The sequence below is a fragment of the Bactrocera neohumeralis genome, chromosome 2, assembly GCF_024586455.1.
Source record: "Bactrocera neohumeralis isolate Rockhampton chromosome 2, APGP_CSIRO_Bneo_wtdbg2-racon-allhic-juicebox.fasta_v2, whole genome shotgun sequence".
Classification (NCBI taxonomy): Eukaryota; Metazoa; Arthropoda; class Insecta; order Diptera; family Tephritidae; genus Bactrocera; species Bactrocera neohumeralis.
The window spans coordinates 4,768,959-4,790,483 of NC_065919.1; the positions used below are offsets into that span (position 1 = coordinate 4,768,959).

The 21,525-nt window shown below is 35.3% G+C and overlaps 7 protein-coding genes across 14 annotated transcripts; 5 read left to right on the plus strand and 2 right to left on the minus strand.

The window, feature by feature from the left end:
• Nucleotides 1–161: 161 nt before the first annotated feature.
• On the plus strand, nt 162–1,096 carry LOC126761345 (nucleolar protein 16). The gene is made up of 3 exons (XM_050477416.1): nt 162–367; nt 439–699; nt 767–1,096. The coding sequence occupies exons 1-3, from the start codon at nt 270–272 to the stop codon at nt 1,005–1,007; spliced, it is 600 nt and encodes a 199-aa protein (XP_050333373.1). The 5' UTR covers nt 162–269; the 3' UTR covers nt 1,008–1,096.
• Nucleotides 1,097–1,684: 588 nt separating this feature from the next.
• LOC126761246 (elongation factor 1-alpha 2) lies at nt 1,685–9,990 on the plus strand. 8 transcript variants are annotated; one of them, XM_050477294.1, is made up of 5 exons: nt 1,685–1,706; nt 5,575–5,656; nt 5,976–6,894; nt 7,441–7,646; nt 7,724–9,990. In XM_050477294.1, the coding sequence occupies exons 3-5, from the start codon at nt 6,072–6,074 to the stop codon at nt 8,081–8,083; spliced, it is 1,389 nt and encodes a 462-aa protein (XP_050333251.1). In that variant the 5' UTR covers nt 1,685–1,706; nt 5,575–5,656; nt 5,976–6,071; the 3' UTR covers nt 8,084–9,990. The 8 variants fall into 8 exon arrangements, with proteins under 8 accessions (XP_050333251.1, XP_050333241.1, XP_050333268.1 ...); XM_050477284.1 differs by having other exon boundaries at nt 1,696–1,717; XM_050477311.1 differs by having other exon boundaries at nt 1,697–1,717; nt 5,971–6,894.
• Nucleotides 9,991–12,044: 2,054 nt separating this feature from the next.
• LOC126761351 (tubulin-specific chaperone A) lies at nt 12,045–12,739 on the plus strand. The gene is made up of 2 exons (XM_050477431.1): nt 12,045–12,439; nt 12,509–12,739. Exons 1-2 carry the CDS (start codon nt 12,231–12,233, stop codon nt 12,636–12,638), a joined length of 339 nt encoding a protein of 112 aa, XP_050333388.1. The 5' UTR covers nt 12,045–12,230; the 3' UTR covers nt 12,639–12,739.
• LOC126761329 (uncharacterized) lies at nt 12,729–13,630 on the plus strand. The gene has a single exon (XM_050477391.1). The coding sequence runs from the start codon at nt 12,745–12,747 to the stop codon at nt 13,528–13,530; it is 786 nt and encodes a 261-aa protein (XP_050333348.1). The 5' UTR covers nt 12,729–12,744; the 3' UTR covers nt 13,531–13,630.
• On the minus strand, nt 13,626–14,518 carry LOC126761336 (nucleoside diphosphate kinase). The gene is made up of 2 exons (XM_050477404.1): nt 14,293–14,518; nt 13,626–14,063 (listed from the first exon to the last, which is right to left on the minus strand). The coding sequence occupies exons 1-2, from the start codon at nt 14,464–14,466 to the stop codon at nt 13,731–13,733; spliced, it is 507 nt and encodes a 168-aa protein (XP_050333361.1). The 5' UTR covers nt 14,467–14,518; the 3' UTR covers nt 13,626–13,730.
• Nucleotides 14,519–14,920: 402 nt separating this feature from the next.
• On the minus strand, nt 14,921–16,201 carry LOC126761319 (deoxyhypusine hydroxylase). Its single transcript, XM_050477380.1, has one exon. It carries the CDS (start codon nt 16,005–16,007, stop codon nt 15,105–15,107), a length of 903 nt encoding a protein of 300 aa, XP_050333337.1. The 5' UTR covers nt 16,008–16,201; the 3' UTR covers nt 14,921–15,104.
• Nucleotides 16,202–16,639: 438 nt separating this feature from the next.
• Nucleotides 16,640–21,150, plus strand: LOC126761238 (nucleolar and coiled-body phosphoprotein 1). Its single transcript, XM_050477236.1, has 4 exons — nt 16,640–17,248; nt 18,463–18,801; nt 18,860–19,730; nt 19,802–21,150. Exons 1-4 carry the CDS (start codon nt 16,994–16,996, stop codon nt 19,870–19,872), a joined length of 1,536 nt encoding a protein of 511 aa, XP_050333193.1. The 5' UTR covers nt 16,640–16,993; the 3' UTR covers nt 19,873–21,150.
• The last annotated feature ends 375 nt before the right edge of the window (nt 21,151–21,525 follow it).

Below are 21,525 nucleotides of genomic sequence, written 5' to 3' on the forward strand. Positions count from 1 at the left end.
TAGTTAAAGATATTATTATTAGTAAGGTTATATTTCGTTTAGCTATTGGGTTAAATCAAGAAATGAGTTTAATTTGAAAGGCAGCACTGAAATAATTGTTATTTCATTCACAATAGCATGATATGACAAGATACTGTGATCAATCCTTTATTTTTGTTTACTACGGTTAAATGTCAAAAAAAAACTTTTGGGAATAAACACGTGTAGTTAATAGTCGTGCTTTAATTTTTTTTATTAATAAAAATAAACATTCTGATTAGAAGAAAATAATGAAAATTCGCAAAAATCATCAACGTAAGCGTTATCGCTACAATGTCAATAGAAAAACTATGAGAAAAACTCGGGAATCCACAGGGAAAATAAAAGAGTATGTATAATAATGTGTTAATTTGTAATTTTCCTCTGTGCTATAATCAAAACAAAATTTTATTTTTACAGCCCTGAAATGAAGAAACTTTGGATTGAAACAAAGCGTAATAAAAACTTCCACGAATTGGGTCTTTCTTCTGATCCCAATAAAGCGGTACCAATTCCAAATTTCAAACAACACCGTCTTAAAACCATGAAAATAGTAAACGGTTTTATTGAAGAAGAAATAGATGATGAAGAACTGAATGAAAAAATAACAGATCGGCCAAGAGGCTATGTCATAGAACAATTAGAAGCGGACGCAGCCGCGCCTAGAGAAAAGCTCCTAAGGTAATTTAAATATATATTTGCACTCACGTTTTACTGATATATACTTCTAATTTTGATTTTTTCTTAGGTTGCCTAAAAACTCTGTAGACCATTTGAGTTACTTTCTGGACAAGTATAAATTCAACTACAAAGATATGGTGGCAGATAGACGAAATTACTTACAATGGACATGGAAACAGTTCCGGATGAAAATAAAAAAATTTATGTCTATACCTGAACAGTTTGATAAATATTTGAAACAAAGAAATTTAAAGCCAGGTGTAAAACCGGCGTGGGATGAATATGATTCAGACAGTGAATGGAAGTAATTGTAAAATACAGTTATTTTTTAGTAAAATAAGGGTTAGTTTTAAATAAATTTTATAATAACTCAAAATAGATATAATTCGATTTTAAATTATAGTTTAAGCGACTTATATTTATGTATTTTGCTGTAATGTTACCCTCTTAAGATACCCTACTATGAAAGGAGGGTGTATTGTGAATTAGCATCTCTTTTTGGTAGGTGCTTGATGCAATCTGCATATTTTTAGCAGCAAATGCGAATATTTCTCTCACCGCTGCGCATTACCCGCCAAGAACCTTACAAACTTACTTTGCAGTCTCTTCTGTGCAACACACTCGAATAACAGATATGAGACATGTATGTCGATAATCTAATATATGGGGGGGAAACCGGCCTTGTTCCCGCTTGCACTAGTGAAAGGGCGCAATATGCACTAGCTAGTGCACTCACTCGTTGCATGCTGCCTACCGACGTATATCATGTCTACATATGCACTCATCTAACGTGCCCCACTCGAATGAGGATGACGTTGGGCCCAGCATTGTCTATTGTAAGGGTATATGCACCACATACAGTCACAAACTGTGATTTGGTTAGCCAAATGTGCTATGGCCTGTGATTATGGTGGTGAAGAGATTGGTAATGGTAGTGGTGGCACTATTCCAGCGCATGTGCATCAGGGCCATTGTGAAAATCGGCCTTTCCGTCTTTTGTGCTCGAGGTAAGTGGCAGGTAATTTTTAACGTTTTGTGAAAATCTGAAAATTACATTCAAAACCTTGAACATCATTCCAAAAATTGTGCAAAAAAATAGCAAACATATATTGGGTAAGTTGAAAACGGTATTATTTTCTTTACTCAATTCAAAATGTTTGTGAAAATCTGTGTTTGAAAAATCGTCTACAAAAATGTGTATCACGCTGCTATAAGTAAAGCGTTATATCAATTTGAAAAATGATAATCCCAACGCCGGCCGGTGCAGCTATCAAGTTTTCCTCAAAGCCACTCCAATGAGGACATTCGAGAATTCCGCAGCAATGGAACCAAAATTTTTTTGTACCAAGCGGCTCACATTAGATGTTAGTGCATAAAATATTGTAGAGTGGTTAACTCCTCACATCGATCTGCAGCACCGCAATTCACCACAGTTTCCGTTAAAATTGTTTATTTAACTAAAGCGTGACATACAACTTCAAAAAGTATGAAATAACTAATTTTTAAACATTAAAAAATGCGGAAAATCGCTGACTTTATTATATACCCTTATTAAACTACTTAAATTACGTTAGTCAATTGCATAAATTATAACCCAAAACTTGAGTGCATACATACATATTTATGTACATAAGGCGTATGTACATATTTAACTGTACATGCATTTGTTTATGTGTAGTAAAAATGCATGAATCATTTTGCTTTTTTAAGTTGCAGAATTTCAAATAAAAGAAGTGTTGTTGTAGCAACAAAAAACTTTACCTAAATATTTCAGGAAAAAGCTATTAAGTTGGCAGTCTTTGTCGAATAAAAATTTGTGTCCTTTCCTGTAACTTAAAACCAACTCTTCTGGACACGGAAATCAAATTGCATAAGAACTCAGTTGGTGTACTCCAAAAGCAGATTTTAAAAATCTCTAAAAGCAATTTTTTAATATAATTTTGCACGAAAAAGAAATGGATGGAGAAAAGGAAGAGCCAAAGAACAACATTTAAAATCTGTTTCTGTTGGTATAAGCAGAAACAGAATTTATCCCAACAGAAACAGTTTTTTTTTAAATTGGTAAAAGACTCATATATGTATCGACTAAAATAACTTAAACACTCACACACACATGCGAAATTATGACTCATCTATGTAAGTACGTATGTATGTATATAGTATGTACATATGTACAACCACGTCTTGGTTTTAATATATGTACATACATCCAGATATGTATGTACATATATTATACAATTACAGAATTTATTAAGCATTTCGCTGATGCGAGTAATTAAGTTTTTAATAATATTGCAACCGCCTAGCGTAATATCGCAAGCTCATGAATATTTTAGTAACAAAAAGGATTAACTAAGTTCTCTTAATTGTAGTTCCTAACCTTCTGTGGGAAAATGTTTAATAATTCTTTTGACCGGCCGGTTGGTGGTGCAACAAATGCATTACATGTGCATATGTATGTGATTATGCGTTACACCATATGGTCACACATACACATATGCGATTACAGTTAATTCTGTATATAAAAAAGAAACATCCTCGTTGCATGCAATTATTCCCACAATTCTTGAAAATCTACGCAGTTCAATGCAATGAAGCCGTCAGGAGGGAACAAACTGCTACTGACGCCCAGTAATTTGCACTAAATAGAGAAAATGTCACCACAGTGAAACATATCTACACATCATTATTGAAAAAACAGCGACAAACCAGCAATACTACATACAATGCATATATACATACATATGTACATACATATAAGAATTTTAAGAGTAAAACATTCTTCACGTGTATTCATACAGGCCATGCGAGCAAAATTTGCGGAAATTTTAAGCTCTTTTTTTTTAAGTTGTTCATTTTTTAAATAAGTACGTACAAGTACATACTTCTTTACGGTAGAAAGCATCGAGCTCCTCTGAACTGAGCTCAACAATGTTTAGCTTTATATTTTTCGCCTTATTTTCTCAATTATATATATACATATGTATGTATGTATGTATATGTATATATTTACATACTGGTACTAACTACCAAGTTACCTTTTACGTTGAAGACACTAGCTATCACAGGAATGCAGTTGCCATTACAACTGCAATTTGCAAGCAAAACCATAGGTGCTTATTGGAATATTTTTCACACCACATCATTAGCTGTTCCATGTAAAAATTGCATTATGTAAATAAGCTTTACTGAATTTACACCTTGGTTCGTCAGATTGTATAGCAGGTCAGACTTCCAGGTTCAATTTGTAGGCCCATGAGGTTTACAAGAAGCTTGAAGGTAAACCTGTACTCTACCAAATACGGACCCCCACGTCAAAGCATTCAAGATTATTATTAATTTTTAAAAATTACGTAGAACTTGATATTTTCAGTCCTACATGATTCTACCTTATCCGACCTTCTTATGCCTACAACCATAAAAAGTTAGATCTGTAGAAGGTTACCGGGCTGAAACATGAAAAACCTGCTGCAATATTCTGAAATGAGAAAGCTTCTCATAAAACACATGAGCCGATTAGGTCTATCTAAAACTTCTAGATCCCTTATTTTCCGGAAAACATCTGTAGCACAACATACTTGTAAATGCAAGAACAAGCGCGACCAAACATATTAGCGGCACAGCTACTCCACACTTAACTTTTTCTGCTTGGGTCTCAAATTTCAAACATATGTACATACGTGTTTCTCTATACATACATATGTGGTATACTCGTGCAAACCTATATTACATCCACTTAGCACTTGAATTGATTTTTGAAACAAATTCACGGAAAGAAAATATTGAAAAAAGCAAGAAAAATGCAAAAATATATATTATAATAGGCGCACAAATATATGTACCTATACCTATAACTTATACTATAAGTAAATATATTTGTCTAGTCGAACGCAACTGAGTAGTCATCTGATTCATAATGCCCCAACAACCTAATCTACTGCACAGCTCGTGCTGCAAGTGAAAAGCTGAGAGCATGCGGTCGAAAGCATTCCCGACTGCAAAATGTTGGTTAAATAGACATACAGACATACAGACAGACAAACCGACGAACAACTGGATGGCACGACTGCGAACGTACTTTCCAATGCAGATACGAATCCATTGCAGCCCAGCTGCCGATGCCGCAACACGACTTCCCGTCAACCGCACAAACACTACATACCTCTACCGCCGGCAAAAACTCACGCTCCTGCTGGCATTTCTTTCATATTTCGCTGCACTCAAACCAGCCAACGTCCACATGCTATGCATATTTTTGGGGATGTGCAATTGGGCCGGGTAACGTTTGCGGTGGTCGCGTCTGGCGGCCGATTGGTTGGAGTACAGACATATGACTCCATCGCCAGAGATGGTTATTGATTTTTCATATAGAGAAAAGACGAAACTTTTGCACATTCGATTGTGTTGTAGCGGTGCATAGACGTGCAGGCAGCGAAAATTGCACTACGTCACAAGCAAGTACGGACGATTTCTAGTTAAAAAATTCAAATTTATTGCTAATTTATTGCAAAAAATGCAAAAATTTATTGAAAAACAATTTAATGTGTTTATTAATGTTTGTTGAAGCAATTTTCCATTTGGAAATTGTGCGGTATATGCAGTGGGTGGTGAGGTGATAGTCTAAAGCCGTGATTGCATTTAATAAATCGCTGGGAAAATGGAACTTTTAAAGCTGTACCGTTAGACGAGTGTGTGTAAAGATAGAAAATTAAAAAATGCGTAATAATTAAAATATAGACATACATACATATGAAATTTCAACCTACACCAACACTCAGCCCAAACCCTCAGCCCAACCTACCCCAACTCACTTCAGCTCAACGCATTGCGTGTTCAATTTTTTGTTGAAAACTAAAAATTTACACTTTTTTGCAGAGTTTTCTTTAATCTTTGACTTTCGACTTTTGTACGGACAAAGGAAATTCGATTTGCTTCCTTAAAAGCCGGCATCAAACAAGTAAGTCTGCATAAGAACTTTCTGAAGTATATATTTGTATATCTAACTTATGTATATACCTATATATATATATATGTATGCATATTCATGTCCCCGCCTACACCCTCTCCCGTCCACTGTCCGGTGTGCACTCAATTCTCAACTCACCATCTCACCAACAAAACTCCCAAACACTCTTCAATGACCCTTTCATTTCAACTTGCCGATTCAACGACAAGTGTACTCGCATACTTCATACTCATACCTTAGCGAATGCCGTCACTTACTTACGATTTATATTTCACTTTTTATTCGCACATTTTTTCCGCCCGAAGCGTAGTAGCGTTCACAGTGTAATCGGTCAAATCACAGCTAAACAGAACGAAATCTCGCCGGCATTGAGACTATCAGCGTGTTTGTAGCCTAAACTTACAAGATGGGTAAGGAGAAGACTCATATTAATATTGTCGTGATTGGTCACGTCGACTCGGGTAAGTCCACCACCACCGGTCATTTGATTTACAAGTGTGGCGGCATTGATAAGCGTACGATTGAGAAATTCGAGAAGGAAGCTCAGGAAATGGGTAAGGGCTCATTTAAGTATGCCTGGGTTTTAGATAAACTGAAAGCCGAGCGTGAGCGTGGCATAACCATTGATATTGCTTTGTGGAAATTTGAGACGCAAAAATACTATGTGACCATCATTGATGCGCCTGGACATCGTGATTTCATCAAGAACATGATTACGGGTACTTCGCAAGCCGATTGTGCGGTATTGATTGTGGCGGCCGGTACCGGCGAATTCGAAGCTGGCATCTCCAAGAATGGTCAGACGCGTGAACATGCACTATTGGCATTCACTTTGGGTGTTAAGCAATTGATTGTTGGTGTGAATAAGATGGATTCCACCGAGCCGCCGTACAGCGAGGCACGCTATGAGGAAATCAAAAAAGAGGTTTCATCGTACATCAAGAAGATCGGCTATAACCCAGCATCGGTGGCTTTCGTACCGATTTCCGGTTGGCATGGCGACAATATGCTTGAACCATCTGAGAAGATGCCTTGGTTCAAGGGTTGGACTGTGGAACGCAAAGAGGGTAAAGTGGAGGGCAAGTGCTTGATTGATGCGTTGGACGCAATAATGCCACCGCAGCGGCCCACCGACAAGCCATTGCGTTTGCCATTGCAAGACGTCTACAAGATTGGCGGTATCGGCACGGTACCAGTGGGACGTGTGGAAACTGGTATACTGAAACCAGGTAAATGAGAGCAGCGTAGTTGAGCCACATTGGCTAAGCGAAAGAGTGTATGTGTGTGCGTATGTGTTAATTTGCAGGCAAGCGCAGGCACCGGATATGGTTGCCACATGTTTATACAAACAACATATGTGTGTATATGTGTGGACTGAGTTGTGTGGGTGCGAAATTGAGTATGAAAGCTGTTGCTGCAACTGTCGAGAGCGCAACCGAAGTTGCAAAAGTGGGTCGCTGGTGCTCGTTTCTTACACACATTCATACATATATACATGCAGCGCAATATTCTGTACTTTCTTTTGTTGCATAACTCGGTACATTTCGTTGCATATTTTTGTGCTGGTCCGATAGTTGCTGGAAGTATGCAGGTTCCGTGTCCGGGCAACGCCGAAGCAACCGCAAATGCTCTCATTTGCGTTCACTTGCTAACTGATACGCTTGCGTGTGTATGTACTCAGCGAATAGTTAGCGTATTTCATAAATTTCATATTTGAATTTCGATTTTCAGCAAGTACCGAAGCTATATGATGCAACTTTTCAAATTTTTCACAGGTATGGTGGTGAATTTCGCACCGGTTAATTTGGTAACTGAAGTAAAGTCTGTTGAGATGCATCACGAGGCACTCTCCGAAGCTTTGCCCGGTGACAATGTGGGCTTCAATGTGAAGAACGTTTCCGTTAAGGAGTTGCGTCGTGGCTACGTAGCTGGTGATTCTAAAAATTGCCCCCCGAAGGGCGCCGCTGACTTTACAGCTCAGGTGAATTATTTTTAAATTCTGTTTATATCGCGTGATCATTTGAATAAATACCTATTGATATTTATTGTATGTTACAGGTGATTGTTCTTAATCATCCTGGCCAAATTGCCAATGGTTATACTCCGGTTTTGGATTGTCACACCGCTCATATTGCTTGCAAATTCGCTGAAATCAAAGAGAAATGCGATCGTCGTACCGGCAAGACCACCGAAACTGATCCGAAAGCTATCAAATCCGGTGATGCGGCCATTATTATGCTTGTGCCAACCAAGCCGTTATGCGTTGAAAGTTTCCAAGAGTTTCCACCGCTCGGGCGGTTCGCTGTACGCGACATGAGGCAAACGGTCGCTGTGGGGGTCATTAAGTCGGTCACCTTTAAAGAGACAACCTCGGGTAAAGTCACAAAAGCCGCCGAGAAGGCACAGAAGAAGAAATAACTAGAGTGCCAGCAGAACATTAAATCACAACAACTAATAAGTATGCAGCAATTAAAGCAAATACAAATACAATTTGTATTATCGTCATCGTCATCAATAATGTCGTTGCCATCAGAGTCGTTGGAGTTGTCATTTTTATTACCGCTGTCGAATGCAATATCGATGTCGTGGTTAACAACGACAACCGCAATTACTCCAAAAGCAACAACAGCAAAAATACTACATAAATCTCAAAAGAAAACATTTAATAAGCATAAATTTAAAAGAATACTACAATTTACTATTATCAATGATATGAATATGAATATGATAAGCAATTATTATGATAGTAATGCTATGACATTCAATGTGAGCAACAACATCAACAACAAAACAAACATCAACACAAAGCACACCATTGAACACCCATTTATGTATGACTACATCAATTATTATAGACATGCTTCATGCTACAATTACTACAACAATAACAATACCGAGAGCATAAACATAAACACCAAACCCATTCCCCCCGTCACCTATAGTAGTGAAATTTCAACAACAAAAGTAAATATCTGCTCATCAGAAATGATTAGCAACAAATCGGCCTTCCCGCAGACATCGGTTGGCTCCGGCATAATTGAGAAGGCATCATCCCCCATGCAAGTAGTCATTAACAAAATAAAAGACACTGATAACATAGAAACCCCACAATTTGCAACAAAAACTCCTTCATGTGCTATTCCATGTCCAATCACTACTTCAATAACGCCAATTTCTTCCACACAGTTTATAGCCATACGTGAAGCAGCTCATTTAGCAATCAATACCAAACTAATTATGTTATTATTTTCAATTGTATACTATATTTATAACTTTCTTAATCTATACCGTCATCGCAAATCGTTTCGCAGGAAATCTGGTTATAACGTTTTGTTAAAAGCAAACCCAATGTCCACAACTATCCCATACAATATCGACATTAACGCACTTAGCAAGTGGTCATACATTTCATAATTAGAATGTCCAACCAATAAGTTTCATAGATGATGCACGCTCATCACGATTTATGCAGCAAACAATGTCAGCTTATCCCTTATCGTATTCCCTCATTATATTAGTGATCACAAGTGTACATTTGAATGTATGCGAATTCATAAATTTCCTATTACCGATATGAATGCATACGTTTGTATTGTATTGTAGATGTATTTCAACACCAAACTGTGAGACTCAATCGAATTGAATTCATTTTGTTATTAATTCATATAATTATTATTAAGTTTTTTATATATGGTATTGTGAAACCCAACCAAAGTTGGTAATACTCTTAATCGCCCTATCCAACATAAACAACAAACACACGCACTCCAATTACAACAACATAAACTTTTACAGATTAGCCATTTTATGCAATACACTCCAACCACTTGGACATCATACAAATGCAAAAGTATCAATTTAAACGCCATTAACACTTTACAACCTGCTTATTTGGACCAATCAAACTGTGTGCAAATAAGCAAAAACCCCAAAACTGACATGCAACTCGCGAAAATTAAAGGCCAAATAGTTTTGTTGCGCCTGTCATCAAGTTCTGTTATTCCGCAAACTTGTTGTCAAGGTCATACATATACATACATACATATGTAATCAAAACATGCAAAGAAAGCATAAAATGCAAAGACACATACACAAACACTCCTCAATGGATGCACACACACACACACATACAGACATACAATACAACTAATCACTTGAATGCATAAATGCAAAGCATGAATAGACAGTGAATGTGTACTAATTAAAATTAATAAACGAAAATCCCAAAAATACATACATATATGAAAATAAATATAAATAAATGTAAAAGCTGGAGTTGCTTAAATAAAGATGAAACATTTCAATGGTATGATTGAAATCAACAATTTTAAAATTCGAATTGAGAAATAAAGAAGGCTTGACCAACAAAAACAAAAATATGTGGACCGCTTGTTACGGCAATAATAATTCATAATAGGTAAGTGTTGCTAAACATTGTCTCAGTACAAAATAGTTTTTTTTTTTTAATTAAAGTTTAAAAAGTATTTTAATTCTGTTTGGGAAGTTTTATTAGGTTTGGAAATAGTTTAATTTAATTTTATGTACACCATGGCCACAGCAACGCGTGACCGGATATAGTTGTATAGATACATAAATAGCTAATACATACATACATATGTACATATGTATATAAAGATAACCAGGGGCCGTACCAGTTATGAGGAAATGTTCAAAAAATTAAGTTTAATAATTATTTCATAAATTTATATTTTTTCCTCACAAAATAATCGTCATTTTTTATTTTTATTTTTCGCTTACAAAATTTTAAATAACTATAACGCAATAGGAGTTGAAGAGTAAGCTTTTTCTCTTGCATAGCTATTATTCTGTGTGTGAGTAAGCAAAAAAAATGTACAAAAATAACGATTATTTTTTGAGGAAAAAATTTAAAATAAAAATTTTAAAGTTTTTGACATAATTGTGTAGCCGGCTAGCAAAAATAAAATATATACATATGTGATATTTGAATACCTCGACACTTGGTAAATTTTCTATTTTTACTTTACAGGAGTTGTTCGAGAAATACTGTATTTTTTTGTTCTAGAGGCACCGCAATGATGTTGCTAATGTCCGGCTATGGAAGCTGTCCACATATACGAGTGTGGGAAAAGCTTCTAATTAAATATATTTTCTTACAGTCACAAAATGATCTGAAGTTATAATTTTTTAAATGTTGTATACATACAATACATTATATACATATATGTTATATTTTCAAAATTTACGTTAGTTTTTTCCGTTGAAACGCCGCTTGTAGGAGACTCCAGTGCAAGTCAATTTGTTTACTACAATCATTATGCATTTGTTCTTCACAAAACTGTCATAAAACTCCACAAATTAATAAGAATTAAAACAAGAAAAAACGTTAACTTTTGCACCGAAGCTTATATACCCTTCACAGGTGCATTTTCTAGTAACTATGTGTCCAGTTTGTATGGAAGCTATATGCTATAGTTAACCGATCTGAACAATTTCTTCGGAGATTACATTGTTGCCTTAGAAAATAATCTATACCAAATTTCGAGAATAAATCTTGTGTTCATGAAATTCGTCTATTTATGGGAGGTGTCCGTATTGGGGAATTTCACCACATTTCCAAACTGTATTCAGAGAGATATTTCATTTCACCCCGTAATCGGGTGTAATAGTAATTAGTACCAATAGAAAGCCCAAATGCTGCATTTTCAAAATTTCGAATGTACTGATAGTGAGAAAACTCGTGAAAAGGAATAGTATAATAACTCAGCGACGCGCAAACTTTGGCGTTAGATTTTCTCCTTACCCGCAATATATTCGATTGATAAAAATCACTTTATTTCTACAAATAAGTATAATTTAATTTACTAAATTTTTCACAATGCTCTCCCTCCACCCGCAAGAAAAGCGGAAATCTGTCAAAATTTCCGATCATTGGGTCAACGTTTGCCAATGCTCAATACTTGTAGACAAAAACTACGATACTTATATTTTAAATTATTTACTCACTTATTTATACTCTGCCATGCAAATGATAGGTTCTGCATTTAACAATTAGCAGCCACAATAACCTTGGCATTCTCCCCAAATACCGTTTGGATTAAACAAAATTCCTTTTTTTCGGGAGCTATAGTAAATTATATCAATAGCAATGCATAAACTCACCTCTAAACAAACAATAGTGAATATATTAATATATTTGAACAATATTATTTAAACTTAATGCGGTATTTATCATGCCTATGCTATTTCAAATAAATGTTTGATAAAATGAAATGATCCACGGAATACGGAAATAAAAAATAACCGATTGTTTTTGTATTTGTGAACGATAAACAATTTCGCCGTAATCTATCGTGAATGATATTAAAATGAAGCACAAGTTCCACAGCTTTGGTACAAACAAAAACAATGTCTGTAAATTGCAGAAAATGCCGGCAGAATTTCTGACTCACTCTTTGTGACCAAGAGAAATCGTACAAAACAGGCGTTGTAAGTTTTGTCAAGGTATAACTTATATTAAACGCTGGCTTTGATGCAAACCGTCAGAACTTGTCAATAGTTACCAGAATACAAATTATCAGAATTCATGGCCGATCCACGTTTACGACAATTGACAATTAAAACGGGCGTTGTGAAACGTTTGACAAAGGAGAAAACAGTTTGTGAAAAGGAAGTGGTTACAGAGCAGAACCGTTTGGAAAGATTCAAGGGTGAAGGTGCAGATGAGCACGTTCTAAAAAAACAAGAAGAAGTAATAGCTGAGTGTCTTATGATGCTTCCAGATACATTACGCAGGTGGGAATTATTAAACAGATGGTCTGGCTGAAAAGGTTTTCTTGAACAGATGTTTACTTATATTTTCAGATTAAGAAAAGAGTTAGAAACCCTTGAAAAATTCTTGTCAGAGGAAGAAGAACTGAAGGAAGCAAAAGAGTACGAAACGGCAATACAGGTTGTAAATGATGCCAAGGAAGTGCTTGCGAAAAAGGATTAACCAATTCGATGTACAAAAAAATATTAAGTCTAATTTTATAAGTGCACAAGCATAATTCACCAACTCTTAATATAAACACTATTTTTATTTAATTGAATTAATCGTAATGTCTAAAACTAATGATACAATTTTAAGTATCTCGCTGTTAAAAAACAGTATTGAAACTATACTTAGAAATATCGAGGAATTAGAAAGGATTAAATCCGACAACGGAGATTGGGGAATACATGTCAATAGATTGAAGCAACAAACAGAAAAGTTAATCCAGAAAGTGGAAAGTGCGCCGTTAGAACAATTAACTAAGGTGTTGAAGAAAAAAAAACTAAAACGTCAACGAAAGAAATATAAATTAAAACAAATCAAAGCGGATGCTAAAAATAGAATTACACCCCAAGACCTGATATCACAGAAAATCTCAAACATTCAACAGAGTAATAAATATCCTTCGAGTCCTTCTCATGTTACACACATATCTTCCGTAAAAAAGTGTCATCATATTCGTTTGCTGAAGCAACATGATGCTCAACGTTTTCTCCGAACCTTTGAGTTATTAAAAGAGTTACATTTTTCTCGTGGTCAGAACGTTCATAATACAAAGGAATTTGCTGAACAACTACGTGATTTACGAATATATTGGGGAAAAATATTTGATGAAAATAACACAGAATGTACACAAGAACGGCACGTAGAGGATCAATGGAATGAGACAATTTTTGGACAGGTTGAACATTCCTGCTATAACGGTGAGCAAAAAATGAGTGACTTCATACGAATACGGCACATTTGGGATAGCTATTTGACGCGTAGTAAAAATGGCTCTTCTATACCTGGTGGTTGGATTCTTCCCAGTGAAAACGCCAGTTCAGAATGGCAGCAATACCAGGTCATTTGACCATCTGAATTGTTGCGTTTACCTGTTTTTTATGTAATACTCTTTAAATTAATAAACTTTCACTACTTTTCAAAGGAAATATCTCTAACAAAACGTTAAATTATGTAAATCACTTTTATTGGAATTCAGTTGCAACAGAGAACTTTTTTCTTAACTTTTAACGTATGAGCGAATGGTCATGCTGACCATTGAGTTGGAAATTATTCATACACCCAACCTTCAGCAGCTGGCTGCCATGAAACCAGCTCCTTCTCATTGAACCAAAGAGCGATTTCCTTATTTGCCGATTCAACAGCGTCCGAGCCGTGGATAATATTACGACCAACTTGAATACAGAAATCACCACGGATGGTACCAGGCAAGGAGTCAGCTGGGTTAGTAGCTCCCAACATTTGACGACCAGTCTTCACAACATTCAAACCCTCCCAAACCATGGGAACCACTGGGCCAGAGCTCATGTAGTTGACCAAACCGGGGAAGAAGGGACGAGCAGACAAATCGGCATAGTGCTTCTCCAAAAGATCCTTTGATGCCTGGAAATATAAATTAAATAACATGTTTTAAAACTGACCTTCCATATTGTTTCCGTTGTTTTTCTTTGAAATAAAAAAAAAGTACACATGTGGCAAAATCCACTGGACAAACCTAACCACACTTTTATCCCTCGGTGGGAAAAAGATTTACACTGGAAAGTCCGAAATTCCAATCAACCCTAGACACAGTAAATTTGATTAGCCCATTTTCACTGGCCTATCTACTCACCCATGTGAATTTCATGGCCACCAATTTGAAGCCCTTCTGCTCAAAGCGCTCGATGATCTTGCCGACAAGTCCACGTTGGACTCCATCGGGTTTCACCATGATGAAAGTGCGCTCCTTATTTGCTGCCATTGCGTACGAGAACAAAGAGAAGAATGCCAAAATCGTACCAATCATGACGGCTTTTTTACCTAGCAAATTGATTAGCGAAAACGACCGGTTGAAAGAGCGGGAAGACATATTTTCGTGTTGTTGCGCAGAAATCATATTGGAAATTCGAAAAATAAAAGCCGGCGTTAACCAGTGTTGCAAACACAATTGAATTTCCATTCGATTACAAAAAGATTGCACAGTAAATACAATTATGAAATATCATAGAATTTTACAAAAAATAAATACATACATTTACTAAAATCTCATTTAAATACCAAAAAAAATATTTTGTGGATAAATAAATGTCTCATTATTTTAGAAGAGATGTCTAACATTCTACCAGCTTCAGCTACATTATTACTTACAGAAAAAAAAATTTTGTGATCCTAACAAAACAACATAGCATTTTTAATATAATTAGGCAACAAGAAAAAAACTGTTGCTTAATATTATTGGCAATAAGAAAACTTGTTTTAACTTCGTTACATACATTATTAATTCAGTTTTACTGAAATTTTCATCTATTATTTTTGGAGTTTCAATATAGTTTTCTTGTACATACATATCATATATTACTGTTCTAAATATATAAAAAAGTTAATTGAGTTTACAAGGAATATATATACACATAGATCACGGACTAATATATACATATGTATATCTTATGTGCTTAATTTGCCCAAACTATCGGCATATTGAAATTCAGGGCTGTTCTCGTACTCGCACATATCCAAAGCTATTTCGCAACTCTCCTTTACAACTCTTTTTTCATCCAACGCATAACGACTTAATATGCTGACACATTCCTCCGTAGCGATCGCTCCAAGAGCTTCTGCGCATTCATGACGCACCATTTCATTTTCACTTTGATCTTCCAAGTTGTCCTTCAAATAAGAAATACTGCATGGTTCTTGAATTTGGCCCAATACAAAAGCGACCTCATGGCGAAATAGTGCCGAGCGATCCTTTAAACCTTTTGCGATAGCTAAAACACTTTCCGTGGTACCCAAATTACGTAAACTGAACATAGCACGATATCGGTCAAATAAGCTTTGATTAGGATCTAAGTAAATAGTTTTCAAATCTTCAACGTTTTTATTTCCGCTAATTGGAGGCGAAGGATCTACTGATGCGTAGGGATTTTTGTCATCTACTGTTTGACCACTCTGCAGCCAACGAACACGATCTAATGCGATTGAACACGTTTCCGCCACTTCCACTATAGGGTCTTCCTTGTATTGTTCTAGAATTGGAATGACCTCTGGTGCACCAATGGCGCCAAGCGCTTCACCGGCTTCATGCCTTACCATAGGTTCTTGCATCGTATCAGCGAGTACATTTGTTAGAATGTCTATGGCTCTTTTATCCTGCATCTGTCCCAGACAATAGGCTAGTTCATGTTTTAACAAAGCTGATTCATCGGAAAACCCACGACTAATTTCTTCAATCGCTTCAGCTCCTCCAAGATTTTTTAGAGTGAATAAAGCTCGAAAACGTTCCTTTAAAGGGCGTTCCTTATTATTTAGGACAGCACCAATGGCTTTCAGCTGCTCCTGAGTAACCATGCTCGTAGAAAATTTTTACTAAGACAAAAGTTTCCAAGTTATAGGATGAAGAAAATAAATGTGCATGAAGTATTTACAATCTCAATTCGAAATGACATTTATTACAGATGTGGTATAGGGTTGCTGTGGTCTATGAATATATTTTTCAATAAAAATTTTATTCTATATAAACTGATGTGTTCTTGCATGATACATTAAATTTTCAACATATTCAAATACACCACTTTACCGTACGGAAATTAAGTGAACTTAGATTAAAATTATGAAATCAAACTAATATAAGTATGTAAAAAGTAACTGGAAACGCGATTGAAATATCAAAAACAACTCTGTTATTTCTTAACAGAAGTACCAACATCTGACTCGTTCGTTAATGACATTTATTCAAAAATCACATTTCGGAGTTCTTCAACGAGTGCAGTTGTAAAGCACGTGCTTTGAGAGATAAATGTAACTTTTAAAACTTCTCCCTATTTCCAACAATAATTGATACTTGAAAATGTATCCAGTATTTATAGATCCTTAATTGTAATTAGGAATTTTGATTAGTTACACTTAACGAGAACGAGTTTTCAACGATGGCACCACTAGTTTACGCTAAGAAAATGCAACACTGAGGATTTGAGTTATTCGTTGAAAATAAACGAGTAAATAAGTTAAACGGATGCGCGGCGTTACGTTGTGAAGTGGAAAATTTATTTCATTAAATTTACATGTTTTCGTGTACAAATAATTTACAAATTACCGGAATAAGTGAATTTGATAAGTTTTAATCGTGCAAACAATAAAATTATATGAATATTTAAAATTCTATCTCGCAAAAATATAGTAATACGGTGCAGTGGAAAAATTTTCGTTGTGCGCGTTGTTGTGAATCACGTATATAGAATAACATTGAAAGCGCAAAATAAATTTGACGTATTAGTTCGGAATATCAGAATTGCGGAGAATTTAATACTAGCTATTTCTTAAACAAATAAATAACAATGTCTGAAGTTGCGAATAATAGTGAAATTCAGCAGAACACTGTACCAGTTGAACAGACGATTGTTGAAACGGGGGAAACGGTGTCGGCAAGCGCGCCCACGTCGACTGAGGCAGAGATATCAACTGCGACCGAAAAGCAAGTGGTCAACGACAGCATTGAAGCTGAATGTGCGTCAGGCGATGCGGGCACCAGCTCTGTGGAGGCGACCAAACCAACGGAGTCCTCACCAAAAGTGGAAAGCAAGAAGACACCCGTAAGTATAAGTCAATTGGTGCATTAACGCTCAATGTATGTGCATAAATTCTGTTCATGCATTTTGTATGCGGGGGGTTGCAGTAATTAGCGATACGATGCGATAAAATCAAATAGAAGCATTGTGCAAACAAAGTTCTACAAGTCTTCACCGAAACCTCTGGAAAATATCCAGAAGTAGTTCCAATGTAGATCCAATTAGTTTCACAATTATGACGTTTATTGCAGTAATGAAATATATATCTAAACGTTATAGGTGTAAGTTTTTTATGAAAATATGTAGATGAAAGAGATAACTCCAACTTATCATATATTTGTACTAAACTTATTATTATATATTTGTACTAAAAACGAAAATATTGCTCGTGGCATAAAAAGCGCGCATTTTTCCCCTTATGTCTTCTTTAATACTTGTGTTCAAGTTGTTACCTCATTTAATGTTTCCGCAGCGCCCCCTCCCAATATTTTCCTCTCTGTTGTCACATACTTTTGTGACGTATGAAACACATTAACTTTGCAGCTACTGCGCTGCCTTACGTTGTCATACTTTTTTGTTCTTTTAACTATAACATTCTTTTTTTAATATTCCACCTATAACTCGGCTCTTAACATTACGTTTCGTGTAGTTAAATTTTCGTTACTTTGCATTGTGTTTTTTTTTTATTAGTTTTCCCTCTTTTTCTGTTTATACTCGTTACTTGTTCCTCAATGCAACGAACGAGCTGAATTATACGCTTCAAAGCGTGTTTGTTGTATACATGTATTGTGTTTTCTGAGGTTTGCTGTACTTCATACCCATTCCTATGATTCTTTTGGATTTTGCGCGCGTTTCAGTTTACGTACGGTCGGTTGATTTCAATTTTGTAATTCCTGATATATTCTTTTGCTTGTTTTGTGACATGCTTTCTTTTCTTTTTTGAAGGATTCAATTATTGTTTGCCAATTTGTATAACGTGGTGATATGATAGACTAAAAAAGTGATTTCACTTAGCAGAATTATTTTTTCCTATCTCTGGATATTAGGATATTTTCTTTTCTATATTATGTATTAGATAATCCAATAGGTCGAACTAAAGGCAAGAAGTACACCATAATTTAATTAATACGAAATTGCTGATAAGATTAACCATTGTTTTTTTCTGTTTTGTTTTGGTTACCGTTTTCTTTCGTAACTATGACTTGCATACACATATTTTATTTGTTACACTTTTTAAGGTGAAACGGACACCTTCAAAGCGGATGTCTTTCATAGAGCGGGCGCAAAAAGAAAGTGAAGAGCTTGTTAAAAATATGGGCGGCAGTTTGGAGTTAGATGGTGGTCGACGCACACGATCAAGCACACGTGGTACACCAACCCGATCTTCAGCAGCGTCCACTCCGCCTCCTGCGAAAAAGGCGCGCACGTCTCCGGCAAATGCCAGCAGCACTCCGTCCCGTGGTCGTGGACGTGGGAGAAAAATTGAAACATCCGAAGAATCAGAAGATGCCAAAGAGGTAGCGGAGCCGAAAGCGATTAAAACACCAGAAAAATCAAAATCGCCTAAAAAGAAACAAGTTAGTTATTAAATATAATCGCAATTAATTTGATTATAAATATTTTTTTTAACTCTAGGCTCCTGCAGACAAACACAACAACACATCGAAAGATTCAGCTGAGCCTGAGCCTGTGGCTGAATTATCTGTGTCAGTAGAGGTTGCTGAAAAGACTACCGAAAACAAAGAAGAAGACGTAGTGGAATCCTTATCAAGTGTGGAGCCCTCTGAGGAGCAAACAGATGGTAAAATCGAATCAGAAACTATTGCAGAAGATCAACAGAGCAAAGACCAAGACGTTATCGCTGTAGAAGCGGAACAAGAGGTATCAGCTATACCTAACGATAGTGAAACAGCAATGGACACAAGTGAGCCTGTAGTGGTAGAAAACCCAATAGATGCAGCCGTAGATACGGAGCCAATTAAGCCAAAAGAAACTACAGATGTTGAAATTGTTGCAGAAGAAACCACAGAATCAACCACCGAAGAAACAGCAACAGTCATGGAAACAAAGGATTTACCCTCTGAAGCAATGGAAGTCGATTCTAATTCAAAAAGCAGTGATGTCGAGCTAATTGAATCTACACCTGCTACAATCGAACCAACCTCAAATGCGGAAGAAACTTCTGCGCCGCTTGACGAAGCCAAAATTAGCCAGGAAACGGTAACTGTAGAAGAAAACACAATAGTCCAAGAGCCTGCAGTTAAAGCTAATGACGTTGAGGATGTGGTAGTCGTCAATGCAGAAGTTGCTCCACAAGCGCCGGTTGCTTGTGAAGTGGGGAGCTTAGCACCGAATACAAACGCGTTAACTGCAAACAATGAAGCTTGTGCCAATAACGTAAAAGAAGATGTGGCTGTCGAAAACCCCGCTACTGTTGAAGTTGAAAATTCAGCAATAGAAGTAAATGCCAACAATGATGATGGTGTAAAGCCAGAAAATGAGTTGTGTAAGTTAGCATTTTTAAAAAATGTATAATATTTCAACAGATAATGTTTTTTTTTTATTGGCTGCATGCAGGTGTACCAAAAGTCGTGTCGCCATCAATAACTAATGCAAATACGGATAGCACCGTGGCCACGATTTTGTAAATGTGAAATACATATACAAACATCGACTTCAACATTTATTACAATAGTTAACCGTTATAATGCCACAAAAGGCAAACACCGTTAAACCACCACAATATGAACGCAGCATGAATATATTTGCAATTGTGGAGTGGAGAAGTATACAAAAAGATGAGGAGTAATAGTTGCCGAGTTGACAAGCCATTTAGTTATGCACGAATGTCTACCACACAACCCGCCTGAAATACTGAAATATATTTATGGACGTTTAGTTTTATATTTGTTTTCATACTTTTCTTAGATTTACTTCTCTATTTTCACTGCAGAAATTTAAATGGACAAATTTTAAGCATCAACGGATAAGATTTAATTAATATGTCGCGCTACATATACATTTTTTTAATTGGACTACAGAAACACAATGTATAATAATATATTATATATATAATTATATGCAAAAATAAAAATCTACAACTAATTTAGATTATAATAACAATTCAAAACAATAAAAAACATAAACAATCATTTATTGTTTTTATTGCAAAGTTTACAAAATGCAGTACATTTTATAAAATCGATAAAAATCAAAAAAAAAATAAAATAATAATAATAATATATATATATATAACTGTGTATGTAACAGTGGACAAATATGTGTGTATGTGAAATTTTTTTTTAATTGACTCAAAATTTTTTGCAAAGAAAATGAATTTCTATATAAATAAAATGTAAGGTAATGCTGTATAGTAAAAGGTGAATATCAAGAGCAATAATATATTAACATTAGAATAAATATATGCATGTGTAAAAAGTTTCGGAAAGCTTACTACTTTCAACAAAAGTTTCTACCGTAAACAAATTGTAATGTTTTTGTTTGGAACTGCTAAAGAGTGGTATTTTAGGTTAATAGTGCTTTTGAAAGTTTATTCTTGAAAGTGTTACAAAGAATAACACCGCTTAAATTGTATGTTTACTACATTTCAATATATGTACATACATATGTATAAAGTGTACATTTTTACAGAATGAAATGTGCAACGAAATAATTTAAAAATTTTAATAATTTTTTCCTTTCAGTGAAAATTTAAATGGTGTTTCCAATTAAAAAGCATTCGACACATTCTTATATAATAAATTTTTTGCAAGGCAAAATAATCTTTACATTTTCAAAGTGGCACAATTGTTAGTAGTGCTGGTAAAATGTATATGAACGGAAAAACAATAAAAAAAAATAAAATCCACCAGCAAAATAAACTTAATTCTCGTATGGGATTTGGTATAGTCTATTTTTTTCGAAAACATTTTTATCCGAAGTGAGAAAACAAATTTCGTCAAAACTACTAAGCCGTAACAACTACAACAAAAACAACTAAATTTAGCTTAGATGTAAACAAACGTATCACATAAGATATCTGTACAATTTAATTATACATATACAATATACACATTTCTTTCTTTTGTAAATAAAGAGTTTAAATATACAAAAGAGAAAAAGAAAAAGGAATTTTATTTAAATTTTGTATTTTTTATATCAACAACTCTCCAATTAGATATATGCAGCTTAAATAGTTGATAAGTAAATCTAGAGCCTCTGTGTGTGTATGAAATCACACTGAAGAAGTGAGGTTAGCTAATATCAGTATTCAACAATTGTAGTCCGAATTATGCGCACAA